Source organism: Pezoporus wallicus, unplaced genomic scaffold (genome assembly GCF_028554395.1).
Source record: "Pezoporus wallicus isolate ANWC-B61680 ecotype Strahan unplaced genomic scaffold, APGP_CSIRO_Pwel_v1 contig_2908, whole genome shotgun sequence".
In the NCBI taxonomy this organism is placed as follows: domain Eukaryota; kingdom Metazoa; phylum Chordata; class Aves; order Psittaciformes; family Psittacidae; genus Pezoporus; species Pezoporus wallicus.
The window spans coordinates 8,654,893-8,672,571 of record NW_026642179.1 but is presented as its reverse complement, the minus strand read 5'-3'; the positions used below and the strand labels follow the sequence as shown (position 1 = coordinate 8,672,571).

Here is a 17,679-nt window from a genome sequence, read left to right as displayed (position 1 = left end):
AGACATATATTAAGTTCATGGACAAGCAAATGCAAATTCATTTTTTGTCCTAATCATATTTTCCTTTGTGCCTGTGTTTTGTTGAAGGAAGTAGAACAAAAAGAAGGGATGGAGGAGTTGTGTAATTAAATATAGCACAGTAGCTAGTTTAAACACTACTTACCTCCCTCTCCTCGTAAACCCTGGTCTCTTATCAAGTCCTATAAATAATAATAAAGAAAGTGTGTTTAATTTAGGTATTATTTTTTCATTTACATTCCAGAATCAACTGAGACTGATCAAATTGAGAATTCATAACCTCGTATGTTGCATACAAAATGTTATTTCCCACCATGGCTTACTAACAGCAGCAACTCCAAAGAACTATTTATAACAACTACTACACGTTTCAAAATTAGTTGCTTTAAAACAGCATCTCTCAGTAGTAAAGCGAAACGTACAGCTCCCAAAATAGACGCTGACAAGAAGATATTGATTTAAACACTCAGCTGGCCAAAACACAAAGAAATATTGAACCAAGCGTTCTCGTTAGTGTTTGTGGCACAAACTATTTGAACTGTCATATCAGGAGCTGGGACACCAATTTCCAACATGCATCAGTCAAATTTTTCTGCTTCATTTTTTTCTTATAACAAATCACCTCATTTGCATAGCCAGGCGCACACTGTTCTCAGAAATGATTAACTGCAAAATGTTTCCTTCACTTGCAATCCAGTGAACTGAGAGCAAGCAAACTACACTACAGATTTTCTAAAGAGAAGAAGAAAATACTAGCAGTTTCCCTCCTTATTTCAATTTCATCAGCAAGCTTTTTTTTTTTTTTTGGTTACACAAATATTTTTTTCCCTTATACACCTGCACTGCTGCTGAAAGCACTGGTCCTGCCTCTCAGATGCACCACTGCCATATACCATATACAAATGTCTACGCGACCACATTCTTAACACTCAACTAGCATTTCACTTATCACTCAGCTCATAAGCAAAACATTTTGGGCCTCAGTGTCTAGGCAGACTTCAAGACTGCTCACCTGACAAATGACTAATTTCTAGAGAATAGGCTTAAGGCCCATACGAGCTAAATACAGTGGCAAAATTAAAGAGAGGTTGTTGTGACCAATATTTTGAAAGGTCTAAGCTGTCCTTATACCTAATATCAACCATTAGTATAATTTATGATTCATTGTCCAGAAATTTCAAAAATGTGGCAAATAAATTAATTGTAACAGCTTCTGAACACTCCAAAAGAACTCTCAGAACAATATATACTGAGCTTTTGAAAGACTAAGGAACATTCTGTAAATTTGAACTCAGCCTGCTGCAATGATTTAATATTCTTCAATGCCAGAAATATTACTGAACTACAAATAATAAAAATCCTTATTCTGTGTATAAAGAAATATGCCTAACATACAGAATGGTTTGCAAGAATGGTTACTGGCTTTCATACTCTTAACAGTAGGGTATAGCTAGCAGTATGAGCCTTAGGACTAATGACAAAAATTAGCAGCGGTTTGTGACAGAATGCTTCTTTGAATGAAAGGACAGGACTGTCAGAAGACAGTTTCTGCTCCTGGAGGATGAGTTATTTGGGTTCTTACAGCTCTCAATGGCAAAAATATCTTACATGGGATCTATTAGATTCTGACAGACTGCTAAGGATTAGCTTAATGTACACATGGTAAATTTCACACACTGGTAGTCATAAGGGAAACATCAAATCTACTATTCCTATTCAACCATTATCAATACTTACATCAATATTGACTGGCTCGATTGTATTGATGTGAACATTGGGAGCTGAAGAGGATCGGTCACGTTGCCCAAATTGATTCCGATGGTCTTCATCTGCTGGTCGGAGGGGCTGTGGGATTGGAATGGATTTTGAAGGAGAAGGACTAGGGAGAATTGGTGGTCTGAGAAACAAAGTCAAGGAAAAAGAGGATTTAGGTCTACAAATGGCTTCAAATACTGCATAGTGGGTGTGGTAAGTCCTTTTCAACTATAATAATACATACATTAAAAAAAACTCTGATCTAAAGACCTACATAAAACAATTTATAATGAACAATCTTGCAACAACTCTCTAAAAAAACTACCTCATTAGTCAGATGTGTTCAGAGTTAAAACAAAATGAAAACCCACTACCATGCCATACCAAATGAATAATAATAAAGCCTGATCTGAAAAATGCATGTAGCCCAACGTGCACTGCAGAAAGCAAGATACTCTGCAGTTTCCTCACTTGAGACTTAATGCAGTTAACTCTTTAATGGCAACCTACTGAGAACTAAAAGCACTTAACATCTCACATCAGTATTACTGTCAGAAGATGTCACAAATTGTACGGATGAGATCATTGTTCAATGAAGAAAGACTGAGAATTACATACTGGTTACTGAAAATAACTGATTAATATTATGGCCAGTGTAACACAAATTATTGATACTAAAAATAAACAGATCACCCCTTAACCTCAACCCCTTAATATAACTTTGGTGCAAAATTTCAAATGTCATTTAGTGCTACAGTTAGGCAACAGAATAGTTTTGCCTTGAAAAATTAGCATTCAGACTATACAGACAAGCTTTCTGAAGAAATGTAAATGCTGCTGGTCATAAAGTCTTTAATTTATGGTATCATGAATCGTATATTTAAAAGACAAACATCTGAACTCTTGCTTTTTCATTTGTATGAATGTAATTTCTTTGGTTATCCACTTATTCTGTCAAAGTACAATATATCAGCATTTAGCTCTTACTCAAGTCAAGGGCAGCCACTAGTAAGTCTAATTTAACAGATTTAAGGCAAAAGGTCAATCAGAAACATTTGCCACCTTTGGCAGTGAAAACTTTATGTTAAAACATACATGATACTTGACAAGGTTTTTAGAACTGACAGAAAACACAACTTCTGAGAGAGGAGTAGCATCCTCCAGGTACTCAATTACTCATGGGTTAGTTACCATGCGCACAAAGGCTATGCCCACAGGGAGAAGCTTCAGAAATAAGCCACAGAGCAGCATACAGCAGCAACAGGTCCTGGTGCCGCCTCCTGTAAATGAACGCTCCTTGGCCCCTCCGAAGAGGGCACCTAACATTTTCAACAGTCTCTCTTCATATTTTCTCAGAAACAGGTCTGCCTTAAAGACTATTACCCTACCTTTCATTGAGGAGTTTACAGATTGGCACTGGTCCCAGAACTCAGTGCTATCTGTATCCTAAGTGCCTGTCATCTTTTCCTTCCTGGCCAAAAGTCTCACAATTGAGAACAGCAAAACAGAGCGCTTTCGAATTCAAGTAACAATATAGTAACTCTCATAATAAAATACTTAAATTATGTTTTAAGTGGGGCACAGGAAGGGGGGGTTGTCCCTGCTAAACTTAAAAATAAAAAATTACCTATTGTTACATGACAATATAAACATTGGGAAGACACGGGGAAGCAATGAGCTAAAACTGCCAATAGACACATCTCTTAGAAAAGACCTTAAACAGCCCGGCATTTCAGAAGATGCTCAGAATTTCAGAGACGTTTTTAAACGCAGGTGATGTACATATACATAAGCTTTCATCCACTGCTAACAAGTGTCTTTGGGTAATTTTCTACTGTAGATAAGGAATTTTTTAACTCCTAGACGTTTTTGTAGGAAATCGTGCATCTGGAATCCACCTAAGGAGATGGGACACTGCACAGATACAAGTGCAGCACTTGGTTGACGTTCTAATGCACTGCATTTACATGCAAAGGCAGGCATGTCAGGTGCTGCACAGAAAGATTTAAAGCTTAAAAATGTCTCAGCCAGGCTAGTACTGTCACTGTGATAGCTAACGCCTGCTCAAACTTCATGAGAATTCTCAGTAAGAATGGAATGAAGGGCAATATGTAACCACAGACATCAGACCATTGCACTAGGAGTGACCACAATACAGCATTTGAGCTCTGCCACACTATGAGAATAGAAGCAATCAGATTTTCTGTGATTATGAGTAAGCCAAGGGAGAGAAAACCAAATTGCAGAACTACTGTTTCAGTTACATCCTCCTTTGAGTCATAAATGGTCATCCGCTAAGGGAATCTACAAATACTTCTGTATTTCTGCTTACAGGTCATCATGCCCATCATGTTGTTAGCAGACAGCATGCTATGTCACACCACATCTAAAACCAATTTGAGTACCTTTTTGTACTCATTAAATTCTAACTGGGGGAAGTGCAGATCTTTCAAAAACAATTACAGGCTGACAAAGACCCCTTTTGGAGTATCTCTGGGCTTTAGACAACAAAGAATCCAGAGATGGGAACCTCATAAACAGTTAGCCATCTACTCCAGCTATATACAATCAGAATTTCATTAATGGGTGTCCTTGGGACACTTAAAAAAGGTAAGCTATTTTTGCTAAGTGGGGATTTTGCTTGAAAAAGGTAACTAGTGAAGAGAAACACAACAGCAGCTTGCTGGCCAAGATGACCTACTGAGATCACAAGCTTGAGGAGCAATTACCACCAGCCTCTGCCAGAAATAAAAACTAAGAATCAACAGGACTAGAACATAACTCCTGCAAAGAATTGCTTACAGTCGTAACAAGCTGGGGCTTAAAGAAGCAGCAGTTTAAATACCAGGATCTGAGTTCCTGGTGCTCCTGTGGCCCTTCTGAGCAGTTAACAGGCAAATGCTAGCTAGAGGAGACCTTCTATAAAGGTCAATACACAGACATATTACAGAGGTTATTCTACCTCATCTTGCACACTTACTTTGAGCCTCTTAGATATGGGAATTCCTTTAACAAACAATTCTCAGCTTCCAACACAACAAGCTGATAAGAGCTATCAAATTTCAATTTAACGTGTTATAACCTTTCCTGGCAGTACGACAGAACATGCTTTGGACCATGGACTTGGGATAAGCACATTGTTCCCTTTTTATCAAAACAGAAAGGTTTTGTCAGGAGACAAGAGTAATTGCAGACAGACATAGATCTTGTCAATTTTGGCAATTGTCTTTGTTGATCACAGCAATTGCCAAGGCGCCCACAGCTTTACTATTCTACAAAACTGGGTCCACACGGAAGAGGAAGGTAACTGAGGAAAGTGCCCACACATGCTACATTATATATAAACAAATAATTTTATATAATCATATACAGTACCTCCACTGGATCTCAGAATTTGCAATGATATAAGTTAGTTCACTTTACAAAGACAAAAGAAAATTTTAATATAGAGCTGGTCTACTCAGGAAAGATTTTTCTTAAAATAGGTTTGGCTTCAGGACATTTGCTTGGATTTCTATTTTGCTGTAGTTAGGCAAATACACTGAACATGCACATTCCCCCAGTTTCAGTTATAAGGTGTGTGCCACTTCTCTTTTAAAATGACAGCATCTCTACTACTATCTGTTCAGGCCCTCCTGGCCTGAACAAGTACATCTCAGTTCAGACACAGGGCTCAGTGCAGTACATACTATTCACCTCGTAGACTGCTTACTCGTACCCATGTCAAACCTACTGCAAGTGAAAATGCATACCAAGTGGTTTTGGCTTTTTTTTTCTTGTTTACACCAGAATATTATTTGCTTTGGTTTTTGTTGCTGTTGCTGATGCACAACATAGCACACCTCCATTGTCAAGCAGTTTCTAAGGACTCCTAAGGTATCTTAGTATTTCAGCTACTCTAGCAAGCCAGTAAACTGCAAATTTTGGAGGCCAAACACATTCTAATTTAATTACTGTGGTATTCCATGGATATTGCCAGAAAATGAAGTAATTTTTTATCTTTCCCCACCTCTACAGCCATTAACCCTAAATCAACTGTTGATTTGGAGAAAAGAATAGCAGTACAAGTTTGTAACTACAGGCTAGAGAAGATCCTGTGAAACATCCTGTGAAATCCGTCTAAAAGCATCATGGCACGGATCTGAAACAGTCATAACTTCATATGGATCAGTACTTTTTTTATACTATGATAACTTGTTTTCATCCATGTTGGCCTGTAGGTGAAAAACAACTGCCAAGATTATCACAGTGGTGTGCATTTATACTGGCCTTTGGGCCCAGGTCAAGGCTTAGCAATGCTAAGGGGCTAGGAAAAGAACCTCTGGAGCTCTCGTTAGTTCTCCAAATCAGGTTTCAGTTCACTAGTGTGTTTTTGTAAATAAGATTATGGGGAACATGAGGTATACCCCACCTGATGAAAGATGATTTTTCTACAAGATTCTAATACCAGGCCTCTTCTGCTCATTAGGAATGAGTATCAAATTGGATAACAAAATTTTTAGGTGAAAAGCTCATCGTTTTATGCATGAAACCACAAAGCTTTTGTTCACCTTAACACATGTGGATCTAAATGGTGATGTAGTACTAAATATAGTATTTTAAGACTGCGCCTTTGTTTCCTTGGCTTTTCAGAAGCTTTTCTAGACATTTAAATGTCTTCAGCCCAGGCAGAACGATCAGCGAACATTTAGAAGACAGAAAGGAAAGCAGAGGTGTTTAATCACAGGCTGGAGCCTGCTCTAAGGCAAGGACTGGCAAGCTTCCAAGAATGGTGCACCAGACAGTCCCCCTTTTTTCCTCACATTTAGGAGAGTAAGCAAGTTGAGAAATGTTGTTTTTCAAAGAGCCAAGATGTTGCCAACCTGCTTACCAGCAGTGCTCGGCCTCAAGCAAAGCAGATGCTTTCAGCTCCTATGAAGTTCAACCTGCCTCTGTGCTACCCAAAGTCTGACCATGCACTCCCTTACCACCCACTCCACAAGTTACGTACCCTGCCATAGTATCTGCCTCATGAGTTTGCTGAGTTTTGCCCAACACCAGAAGATCTGAGAGAATAGACATTAGTTGAAAAAGACAGCTCTGGAAAGTTTTGGATAGCTAATCTCTCACCTTTTCATGTATCGGTAAGATCCACAGAACTGGGTTCACAGAAATTCTGTGCTCATATTTTACGAGCAAAAATGTAGAAGAAACTTCATGATAGTGCAATGAATGAAATGAATACAATGTATTATATACAGTTTGCACACTTCAATTTTATTACAAATGGCTATTAGGGAGACCTACACTTGCAGTAATTCTTTTCAGTTAAGTGCAGATTGTAACTGACTGCTTTGGCACAACAGGAGAGTGCAAACTGGAAAAACTAAAATGGGACAAAAGACCTAATGTGGAGGCTGGACACAAGGAGTTCAGAACTGTGCAAGTGGGACCATATGTGCTCCCTTCTCTTGGGGTGTAACATCTGCAGGGACTGCCTACAGCTGACAGAAGAATGAAAAGCTACAGGACTGGATTGCTTTAGGATGCTACACATGAGCAAAGCGAAACAAAGTTCTCCATGCTTAGCAGCTTTTGCATCATGTCCAGTGGTCTTTTCCTTTATGTCCCTTTCTCTTTCCAACTTCTCCATTTGATCCCTTGACAATTTCTCAGCATATCTCACAGGCCTTTGCTCTTGAGCTTGACTTGCAACACAAACTCTTCCTTTCTTTGGGCACTTTGCCTGCCGCTGGAATCCCTTCACAAGGCTAAAGATGAAGAAGGATGTTTGCCTTCTCTTTCCTCAGGTTTACCAAACGATTAGTAACATCCCTTCCTCTGCGGGCTGTGCCATGCAAGGTGCTAGGAGAACAGAGAAATCAAAGGAATAATTATTAAATTAGTAAGTGTTAATAAAGCACTAGGTTACTCATATTTTCAATCCCATTGCCCAGCTGTCAAATTTCAATCCCTTACACTCTCTTAAATTACAAGATAATCTCTTAAATTACAAAGTAAGTTCAAACATCAGACTTTACTCCATATTGGGTTCTTGTTCCATATTGTAGCAATACCCTTTAACAAAACCATGCTCAGGTATATTTTTCTAGAAAAGGCCAGCATATTTTTAAACTAAAAAATTCAGAGAAATTAGTATTTCCACAATAACGAATTTAAAAAGCAGAGAAGTATTATTAAAGAAAGGCAAAATGATAACTGTAGAAAGGTACAGACAGTGCTATACGCTCATACAAAAGCTGCTTCTGGGAAAAAAATGCTACAAACACAGATGCCTGGGGAAAACTGCATGACTAACACGCATACTACTTATGAACACCAGCTGATAATCACAAACCATTTTCAAAATAAATCAAATTTTGAAGACACAATGTATGCCTTTTTGTTGTCGTTTAACAATGAAGCGCACAGCAAGGCAAAAAAAGCAAAAAGGAGAAAGCTGAAAACCTTTTACAGCTCCTGCAACCACAAATCATCTACACTTAGGAAAAACTCCTTAACTTCAACTGATAAGTATGTTCAAATATTTTTATATACATGAAGTTAAAAACCTTAAGGCATCAACCAGCTTTGGTCTCAGTTTCTCCTTTCCCTTTTTACTTCACAAAAGGGTGAAAAGCCTTCTCATAGTGCATGTCTCAATTAAGATTATCTATCCTGTTGTATCTGCATAAACTGCTAATAAAACATAAATGTGACACAGAAGCAATTAAAAAGTTGGAAAATTTAGCATATCCCAGCATCAGGACAGGGCTATATAGTGCCTTTGGCATCCACATAACACAGCTGGTATGAACAAGCTTCTTCACAGATTAGTTGTAGCATGGTTGCAGTTTCAGCTTTACCATGCTGCTTAGAGAACAGCAGCTGCCTTGTCCACAAACTGCTGTAGCAAAACCCACAGGACATAAAGGCAACATCCACTACCTGGAAAAGGCACTTTAAAATTTACTTGCATCTGCACAAAATACTACAAATAAGAAAAATATCTTTCTTTGTACTTACCAAATGAGGTTTCCTCTGCAGGACTGTTTTCCTGGGAGGCACTGTATTTGATCTTTCACAAAATAGCCTTGGCTGTCCAGGGAATTTCTCTTCCAGTTAAGAGTCCATAGGTGTCTGTGTAGCTTCCAGCTGTGTTTCTGCTTTAGTCTAGGCACAATGCTCACTACTCCAAGAGAGCCTCTGCCAAGTTCAGTTCATCTCCATGCAGCACACATGTCACAGAAACATTCCTCTGAAGGCTTTTGTATTTGGTGCTCTTAATAAATCTGCATCAGTTTTTTTTTTTTACTTTGACGCATATCCTTGAGTTACCAGTTCCTGAAGATTTGTTCAACTATTTAGTGCTGGGTAGTTACAGTGATGTCTTAACTACTGGGAACATAATCTCAATATGATCACTTATCTTTTCACAGAGAGGGTCCAGAATCTTTGTTGGCAATACAGAGGATGGGGGCTGTGGTCAGATTTAGAAAACTAATTTTACAAAACCTGGATCTGCAGATGCTATTGGTATATCCCAACATCTAAATAAGAGGAAGACAGCTTGTCTGAAGGATAGTAAAGCAGTGTGCACGTACAAAAGCAACTAAAGCAGTATCATGAACCTGGAACTGGCATCTGTTTACACTGATCTTATAATGGAGTGGCTTATTCTGAAACAGAGGTATGTCACTTCAAGGCATATAAACTGTAGTTTGGTAACACAAACTGAAAGAATTTGTGAGGATACAGGTTCAGTTAGTATTAATTTTAAGTACAAAAATCTTTCCAGTTTAGACCAGGAAATCAGTTTAACAGGTAAGACCCAATTCTACAGACACTTATGCATACGTTTAACTTTGGATCATTACTAATTCATATAATTCATGCAAATGAAATTATTCACTTCTCTGAAGGTAAGCATAGGTATACATGACAAGCCAGATTACAAAAATGGAGAGAGAGTTGCAAAGAAGTATTTTGAGTGTTTCTAAGCATACAGTACTGAAACGTTACATCATTAAACAGCAGGAATAAGGTCATACCCAACAGAATCTGAAGGGGGTGCTGAGGGGTATGATCCAGATGCTGGGGTGGTCTCTCCTAAGGAGGGCTCCTCCTGCGGTATGGGGTGATGTTCAAAGAACTTGGAGACAAACAGCAAACTGTGAGGCAAGAACAAAATAAAAACAACCTAACCTTGTGCAAAACCCAGAAGCTTCACAATACACTCAAAGATTAAAACAAACTTTGTCACTGATCATATTCTGTATTTTGAAATGAAGACTATGCTAACACATGGATCTACAAGATTTGTTAATAAAAATATTATTTAATTGACAAAGGATCAAATGATCATGCCTTAAACATACCTTTGTGGAAAGTAATTTTTTAATGTTTTAGTTGAAACTGCAAACATCTGGTTCCTCAAGAATGCACAACTTATAACTGGTTTTTGGAGTACATGAACTTGCATTTGCACTGTTGCCAAAAAACAGATGTCAAATGGATAAAACTACCTTATCCACGAGCCCCGAGCATAAATTCTAGAGATGCCAAAACAGGTATAAATACCTACATAGGCAGAATTTAAATTTACTTTTGGGGGAAAACCTAGAATTTGAAATGATTCTTTATATGAAAGTCTAGTTAAAAGACTTCATAGCCTCTGCTGAAACCAATCAAATAGAGCACAAAGCCAGTTTACACCAGATCCTTAACCTACATTAAATTATCAATAATTAAATTCAAGAACACACAACCGTTTGGGATCTAGGCATCAAACTCACTAATGGATTATTTTAAATCACTGTAAAACTAACTGTAATTTTACCACATTAAACTAGTGTTTCTTCACATTTTTTTCCTGTGAAGAGAATAAACCTGCATCTAAACCCACATCTAAACATTTAAACAGGGCTCTAGCCATCACATAATAAAGAACCAGTTTTGATTAAGAACAACAACTGCAAACAATGAGAAGTCTGTCTGATATAGTCAAATGCTCAGCCAGTCCATTCATGCTTCAAAGAAAGCATTTCATAGTCCAGCAAAAAATACGAACTGGTCGTCTGAGTTTGCAAAGAAAGAACATGAATTACGCAGCCTCAACAGAACAATTCAACTCCTGTGTTTTTTTCAAGCACCTCCTCTGACTTCTGAATTATAGACCTAAAACACTGACAGCTGTAAGCTTAATAAGAGACTCAACTTTTAAAATCAGTTGTGATTACTTACTCAAGTTGGTCATAATTAACACACATCAGTGGCACTTCTGTACTACAGCGCTGGTGAAATTTGTAGCCACATGTCTGGCATCGGAATCCCTGGAAAAGCAGCTTTCGACAAAAGTCGCAAAATGCTAACGTGAAGAATGTTTTTCGTACCTATATTGTCAAAAATAATCATAATTAGAGCCCTTTTTAAGCCTATCACATGCGATTTGCTCTTACCTCCCTCTAATACACTTACAAGCCTCTTTACGCTGGAGCTACAGTCTAATGTATCAAACAGATTTACATAAAAGGTCTGCCTCTTTTTCAAATAGTCTTCATGCATTAAATTTTTCTTTCAACTATTTATTAGACATAATGCTTCGCTTCATTATCAGTGAGAAAATGAGCAACAAATCTGAAACAGAACACTGCACTATTACCATGCAAAAGACAAACATTCAGAATTTAGCTGGATACAACCTATAAAAACAAGAGCTGCTGAAATATTATCTCATCTTCTAATTTTTCCAGGAGCCAAATGACATTTCTATCCAATATTCACAGGACTGGAAATATACATGACTTGTATATATGGCTTCTATATATGGTTACATATATAGTTGTAATTTTGATTACTGAAACTTAAAACATTTAAAATCACAAAAGGGTGAACATACATTATCCCCATATTATAGGGGGGGAATTGATTTAGTTTCATTTTCAAATTTAGCAATACTTGGTATAAAACCACATTCTAGTTGTATTACTACATGTAGGTAAAGAAAATTTCAGAAGGATATCAAAAAAATGTTAAGCCTACTACAGTTTCATCTAACTAGCCATAGCCAAACTAGCTTCTTTGAGTAAAATGATTTAAGCAGCTTGCAAACACAATCTCTGGTTTTAACTTAAATAAAAGGTCTTTCTTGTCAATGTGACAAACATTATTTCCAGGATTTTGTATGTAGCTGTAACAGTTCAGATGGATTCTGTTTAGCAGGTTTCATTTACTTGGTGCCTTATCAGGTCAAAACATATTTGTGCACTAGCATCACTGATGATGTCAGCACTGCTCTGGGAATAGTTAGTTCATTAGTTAATTGCTGCTGCAGAGCCAGCAGGGAGGCCCAGAATACATTTTATAGATACAGCAATACAAAAATAGTAGATTATTATTACAGCTCTGCAATGCAGTGCTGATTTAAACCCCCTACGTTTATAGATTTTAGAGGGTGTATTCCATCCAAACGTGAAAGTTTTAAGGGTGATGAAGTACTCTAACATCACTTCAGTTACAATTTTATCTAATTCACTTACCGTGATTCAAAACTTCTTTTGCAACTCCTACCATATTCCACAGACACGAAATATTATTCAAAGCTGTTAATTCGAATTTGAAAGTACAAAGTTGATTTAACCCTACTCAACATCTCAAAACCAGTACATACAAAATTGTGTGTTGTGAGTGGCACATTCTCCAAGACTTCCACATGCAACTCCTCCCCTGTGAGCCAGGAAATGTCAGTGTCCCAGCCAATTGGCTTCTTCTCTCTAAAATGTAAATAAGCCTTTTATGTATAATAATCATAATAATATTAATAATAATAATAATGCCTTTTTTGTTAGCACCAGTGCAGGAGGCCTGCCATGGCCCACAATATGAATTAGGTAAAAGGGTAGAAAGTTGTAGGGGTTTACTACCCAGTCTCTAATGGCAGGAAACTTTAAAAGCAGGACATTAAGCTCAGCATACACTGAAGAAAGCACACCTTCCCTGGACAAACTGCATGAAAGAAATGCAGTTTTTCCAGTCAGCTCCAGTAGTGGCTGATGCCTTGGTTCCAAGGCGACAGGTAACATTCTTGTCAAATAAAGTGCTTGTGAAAACACCTGTTCCACAAGAGTTTCAAAGAGATGGCTAACTTTGAGCATTAAGATAATCTACAAGCTTTTTTAGGGCTGGAAACTATTTTTTTTCCCCCACAGGAACTTTATCTTTAGCTAAGAATGCACTATAACCAAGTCAAATACATTCAAAAAGTTAAGAAAAACAATTTAATGCTTGTTTGGCTAGCATGAGTTTGATTAATAAATCAGCCAGCAGTCTAAACTCATATTACTCTATATCATGCCCATTCTTGAAATTATTCAATCTTTCTTCTAGGAGCCTGCCATTCTTTTTAGACATATCTTCAAGGCACAAGTTGTTTTAGCGCGAGGTATCCTATTATTCTGAACTCTGAAAACAACCTCCATGGTGTTGGATAAAATCAGACATACTGGGTATCTCCAAAAGAGATTCTATGAGCAAAAACCATCACCCACAAACCATACCCATCTTGTATTCTGTAAACAGCACAGCACTCTGGAATAAGACCTCTCATCATCAGAGCTTTCTTTAGGCTGTCTCGGACTGTCACTCCACATCTTGCTGGAACCTAGATGTCAAAGAGAAAAGAAATTAATTAAAACAAGTTCCAATTTATTCCCCCATACCGACACAAACATTTTGACCTCCAAGTGCTAAGCCCCACTTTTCATGATTCTTTACAGAAGGCTAGGTAAGAGTTTTTAAAAATCTTTTTCTACTGTGGACAGTTTTATTGGCGAATAGTATATAAGCAATTTAGCTCAGCTAGAAAGAAAACAAGCTTTACATTTCCACTAACATCTAGCATGAAATCTTGATCCAACTCCAAAAGTGACTTTCCAACTCTTCTCAACTTGAAGAAGGTGGAGACACAGCATGCAGATAGCTAATAGCTACATACTTCTATAAATGTTCAGGCCAAGCTGTAAAATTAAGCGAGGAAACATGCCAAGGAATTAAAATGAAAGAACTAACTTGGACTGCACTCAAAAAACATTAGGATAAAATGTAAACATTTTATTTTATATTTCTAAAAGAGAAGATAAGCATGCAAACAAGTAAAACAATCATCTGAGTCAGGCAGACCATCACCTCTCACTTTAACTTATATTTGCAACTCCACAGACACTTCCTGTTGGGGAAACATATTCCTTTCTTCTCTTTCATTGTTTGAAAAGTTTAAACATCTAGCAACATGGGAAGAATGGAGAAGCACACTGAAACCAGCCAAAGAACTGCAGAGTTTGAAAAGTAAAGGTATTTTCCTTGCCTTTATTCTACCTGTAGGCATATCTTATAGGAATAAATGTATCATTCTCTAGGTATATCTGTGATTTAACAGTGTATAGCATCAAGCCATAAAACCAGAACAATACATAATCTGGTGATTAAGTGTAGTTAAGGTGTTATTACCCACTTACTATTTCTAGAACCCAAGAGTGAAAATACATAATGCTTTAGGTGGTATACACACTGGGACATCTGCTGTAATCATGGACAGCACCTCAAACATGAATCAAAACAAAACCCCACAGACTTAATTAACCAAAAAAGTCTGTCTGAACATCTGAGACTTAATTCTAGCTTTCTAGTGGCCTAAACCGGAGCCCTTGGTAGCCAAAAGCAGTCTCTTAATCAGCTTCAACTGGCTTTGGATTGGAGCCTAGTTTTTGCTCCTTGCACTTCATTTTCCATGGGTATTATGGGGCCCTATGTCCTACTTAAGGGTGATAGTGAGAAGTAGCATTCTATTTCAAGCAGCTTTGTGAACACCACTTGAGGTTACGCTATATATTGCATTTCTAGAACTCCAACGTAGACTCTTCTGAGAAGAGACAAATTAAAGGATTATTTTGCTTCACAATATTGTTCCTATTAATAGGAAAGCACTTCTTACAGGATATTTGTGCATTTCATCTGGTCAACACATAAACATCTAGAAAACAGAATTGCTACTAATTCTAAACTTCCTATAGCATACTGCTTTACAGTCTACATATTGAGCCTTAAGTGACTTTGTTTTAACCATGCCATTACTTCTTACTGCATCTTTTCATTAACATAAGTAACTTCTTCCCATCCTAAAAGCTAACGCTGTGGCTTTCACTCACTTGTAGGTCATTCCTCCAGCATAAGACATCCTTAACTGTTACTAATATCTGTCACTAGTATTAAGAGGGAGGCTGGGTACATCTATTATTTTCAGTGTCGTCAACAACTTTCCATTGTAAAACTCAGTCCTCTGTTAAGTCTCTACCAAACTAGGTTGGCTCACGCTGAAAACAACTCTTCATAGGGTCTTTCTGTGACTGGTACCCGCTGCTCCCAACCCCTGGCAATGCAGTTAGCATAACCAGCATCACTTTATGAGGCAAGCGGCCATTCTCTGTGACAGAGTGGGTCATGTATTTATTCTCTTTCCCCTCATTACCAGGCCCTAAAAGTCTTGTGAACCAAACAGACATACCAAACAGATTTCTTCTTCCCCCCCCCCCCCCCCCCCCCCCCCTTAGCATCAAGGTTCCTGGATGCCAGGCTGACTATTCCATCCCTTGCTGCCCTTGAAAAGTTCCAGGAACCCAGGGCCACCAGGTGGTAGTGGTGGCCCTGCCACAGAACAGGGAAGCTTAACAGCACCCAGAACACTGTCTATAAAACTGAGCAGGTATCAGTCATAAGACAGGAATTTGGACCGAACCTGCTCCTGGACAGTGAGACTCAGGACCAGGCAGTGCCAGGGATGCCTCCATCATCCTCTCCTTCCTCTGAGGATTAAGGGAACAACTCATTATATGACTGTTACATTGATACAGCAAATCATGTAGTAAAGATCTGGCTCGATCTGCAGATGGTCCAGCTGATTAGAAATTATAAGTTATAATATAAATTCTGTATTACTCCACTTATAAATTGTATAACACCAATTCTGATTGGCAGAAGTTCTGTGCTATACTAATCACAATATCCTGTTAAGAAAATAAAGCTTTAATTGTAACTACAACTTACTGCCATCATCATTCTGCCAAGGATCCCTAAGAGAACCTGGTGTCCCCTCCGTGTCAGGTGACAAGTTCTCCCTGCCTCCAACATACATATTTACAAATAGAGAAAATATTTAAGAATTTTAGTAAAATCTCTGGGGACTTCAGAGTTGTGCTCCAACCTCCCACACACATCAGGTCCAACGAGCGATTTCGATGGAGCAAACAAGTGTTCTTTGGCTCAAGGCTATTTTTCCTTCAAGTACAGCTCCTGCTGGATTGAGGTAAGAGCCCCCACAGACATTTCAGGTCTACCTTTCCAGCAACATCAGTTACTTCACCACTGATATCCACAAAGAAAAAAATTCAGATACTGGGAGGATAACAGACAGACCTTGGAGGGGCAGGCAAATGAAAAGAGCCAGGAAAACAGCTGAGCATGACAGAGAAATGGGAGGAAAGAAGCAGGACAAACTTAAGTACTGACCAGGGAATGCATGTGTATATCGGAAGAGGGCATCACCATCAGCAGGTTGGTGGGGAAAAAAAGCAAGCAGGACAGAGGGAATACAGACTGAAGAGGAAAATGAGGCAGAAGGCAGGAAGCAACAATACAATGACTCCCCATCACAGACGGGGAGCTGGGGAAGCAATCACATTCTGAATATGAAGTTTTCATGCTGTGATTAGGAGAAAAGATTACTCTTTTTGGATAAGAAGCCCCACAGGGAAGGGAGTGCCTATGAGAAGTGCTAGAACTGAGCACAGAGGGGAGAGAAAACTTCAAGACGGTAAGGACTAAAAGAAACCAGGGTATTAAAATCTAGACTTGGGTGAGGGAATGGAACAGGACAAGGAGGAAAAGCCAAGCAGTGAATGATGACTAACATTAAACAAGAGATGAAGAGAAAAAGAGAAGGAGCCTTGTGCTCACTGGAAGGTATTTTCTTCCTCCAGCACTGCTCCTCAACAAAGAGCGACAATACCTTCCAGTACCTCACAAAGCAAAGATCTGCATCAGGAGCCTAGAAGTTCCAGCTTTACTAATGAATCACACTGGTTTAAATAATGCCTCTTCAGCTGATTTTTTTTCTTTTAATTTTGCTGAAAATGAAAACGATTTGTGAACTTACAGGCTTCCATCTATGAGATTAATAAAATCAGCTCTCAAAACTTGGAAAGTATCAGTGAAGGTTGCCTACAGCAATGCAAGTGCAACAGGACTATGAAAAACATGCATTAAGCATCTTGCTCACTTATAATTTGCCATTTCTCAGTATTACTTCTCCAAGTCCCCTTAATTAAAGTCTGAGCCATATTTATGCAACTTGCAATAGAAACATAGATAGAACATTTGTTCTCTTCATTGCCATTTGCAACAAGACCCCCCCCCCCCCCCCAAAACAACCCCAAAAAAACAGTTAGGGAACTGTTTTGATTACTTCCAAAAATCACCAGGACCCTGAATCAGCATCACATTTAGAACGTTTTCTTACAGAACTCGTGAGCAGAGAAACATAAGGCTAAATTAAAAGAACTAAATACTAGAATAAATCCCTGTAGTACTGATTAATCATTTTCTCAGACTAGTACAGTACGGTCTATCACCATCTGTGCATGCAGTCCCTCCAGCACCCTCCTTCAGACCCTATCAGCACCTGATACAAAGCAGAAATCCCACCCTGCAAAGCATTCCCTCTAAAAACCTCTCTTTTCCCCCATCTCATGCTCTTCTCACACACAAATCATGGCAAAGCTAACAAAAAATCCTGCTCTGGCAAACTGATTTGGAAAGCAACTCAATCTTAAGAAAGAAAACAAAACAAAGAACAAGTTGGTTTTTTTTTTCCCCTGC

General features: G+C 38.4%; 1 protein-coding gene and 1 long non-coding RNA gene across 3 annotated transcripts in view; both read right to left on the bottom strand.

Annotated features, from left to right (window-relative positions):
* The window catches only part of BRAF (B-Raf proto-oncogene, serine/threonine kinase), a 78,342-nt gene that overhangs the window by 22,032 nt on the left and 38,631 nt on the right, over positions 1 to 17,679 (bottom strand). For both annotated transcript variants that reach the window (XM_057427836.1, XM_057427835.1), the window contains exons 4-9: positions 13,308 to 13,411; positions 12,422 to 12,524; positions 10,996 to 11,144; positions 9,804 to 9,923; positions 1,756 to 1,915; positions 164 to 200 (exon numbers count right to left, since the gene is read on the bottom strand). In XM_057427836.1, the coding sequence (XP_057283819.1) occupies positions 164 to 200; positions 1,756 to 1,915; positions 9,804 to 9,923; positions 10,996 to 11,144; positions 12,422 to 12,524; positions 13,308 to 13,411 (673 nt within the window). The remainder of the gene's footprint in view (positions 1 to 163; positions 201 to 1,755; positions 1,916 to 9,803; positions 9,924 to 10,995; positions 11,145 to 12,421; positions 12,525 to 13,307; positions 13,412 to 17,679) is intronic.
* On the bottom strand, positions 7,002 to 8,812 carry LOC130609184 (uncharacterized). The gene is made up of 2 exons (XR_008974729.1): positions 8,779 to 8,812; positions 7,002 to 7,617 (listed from the first exon to the last, which is right to left on the bottom strand). It is a non-coding gene; the product is annotated as an uncharacterized LOC130609184 (long non-coding RNA).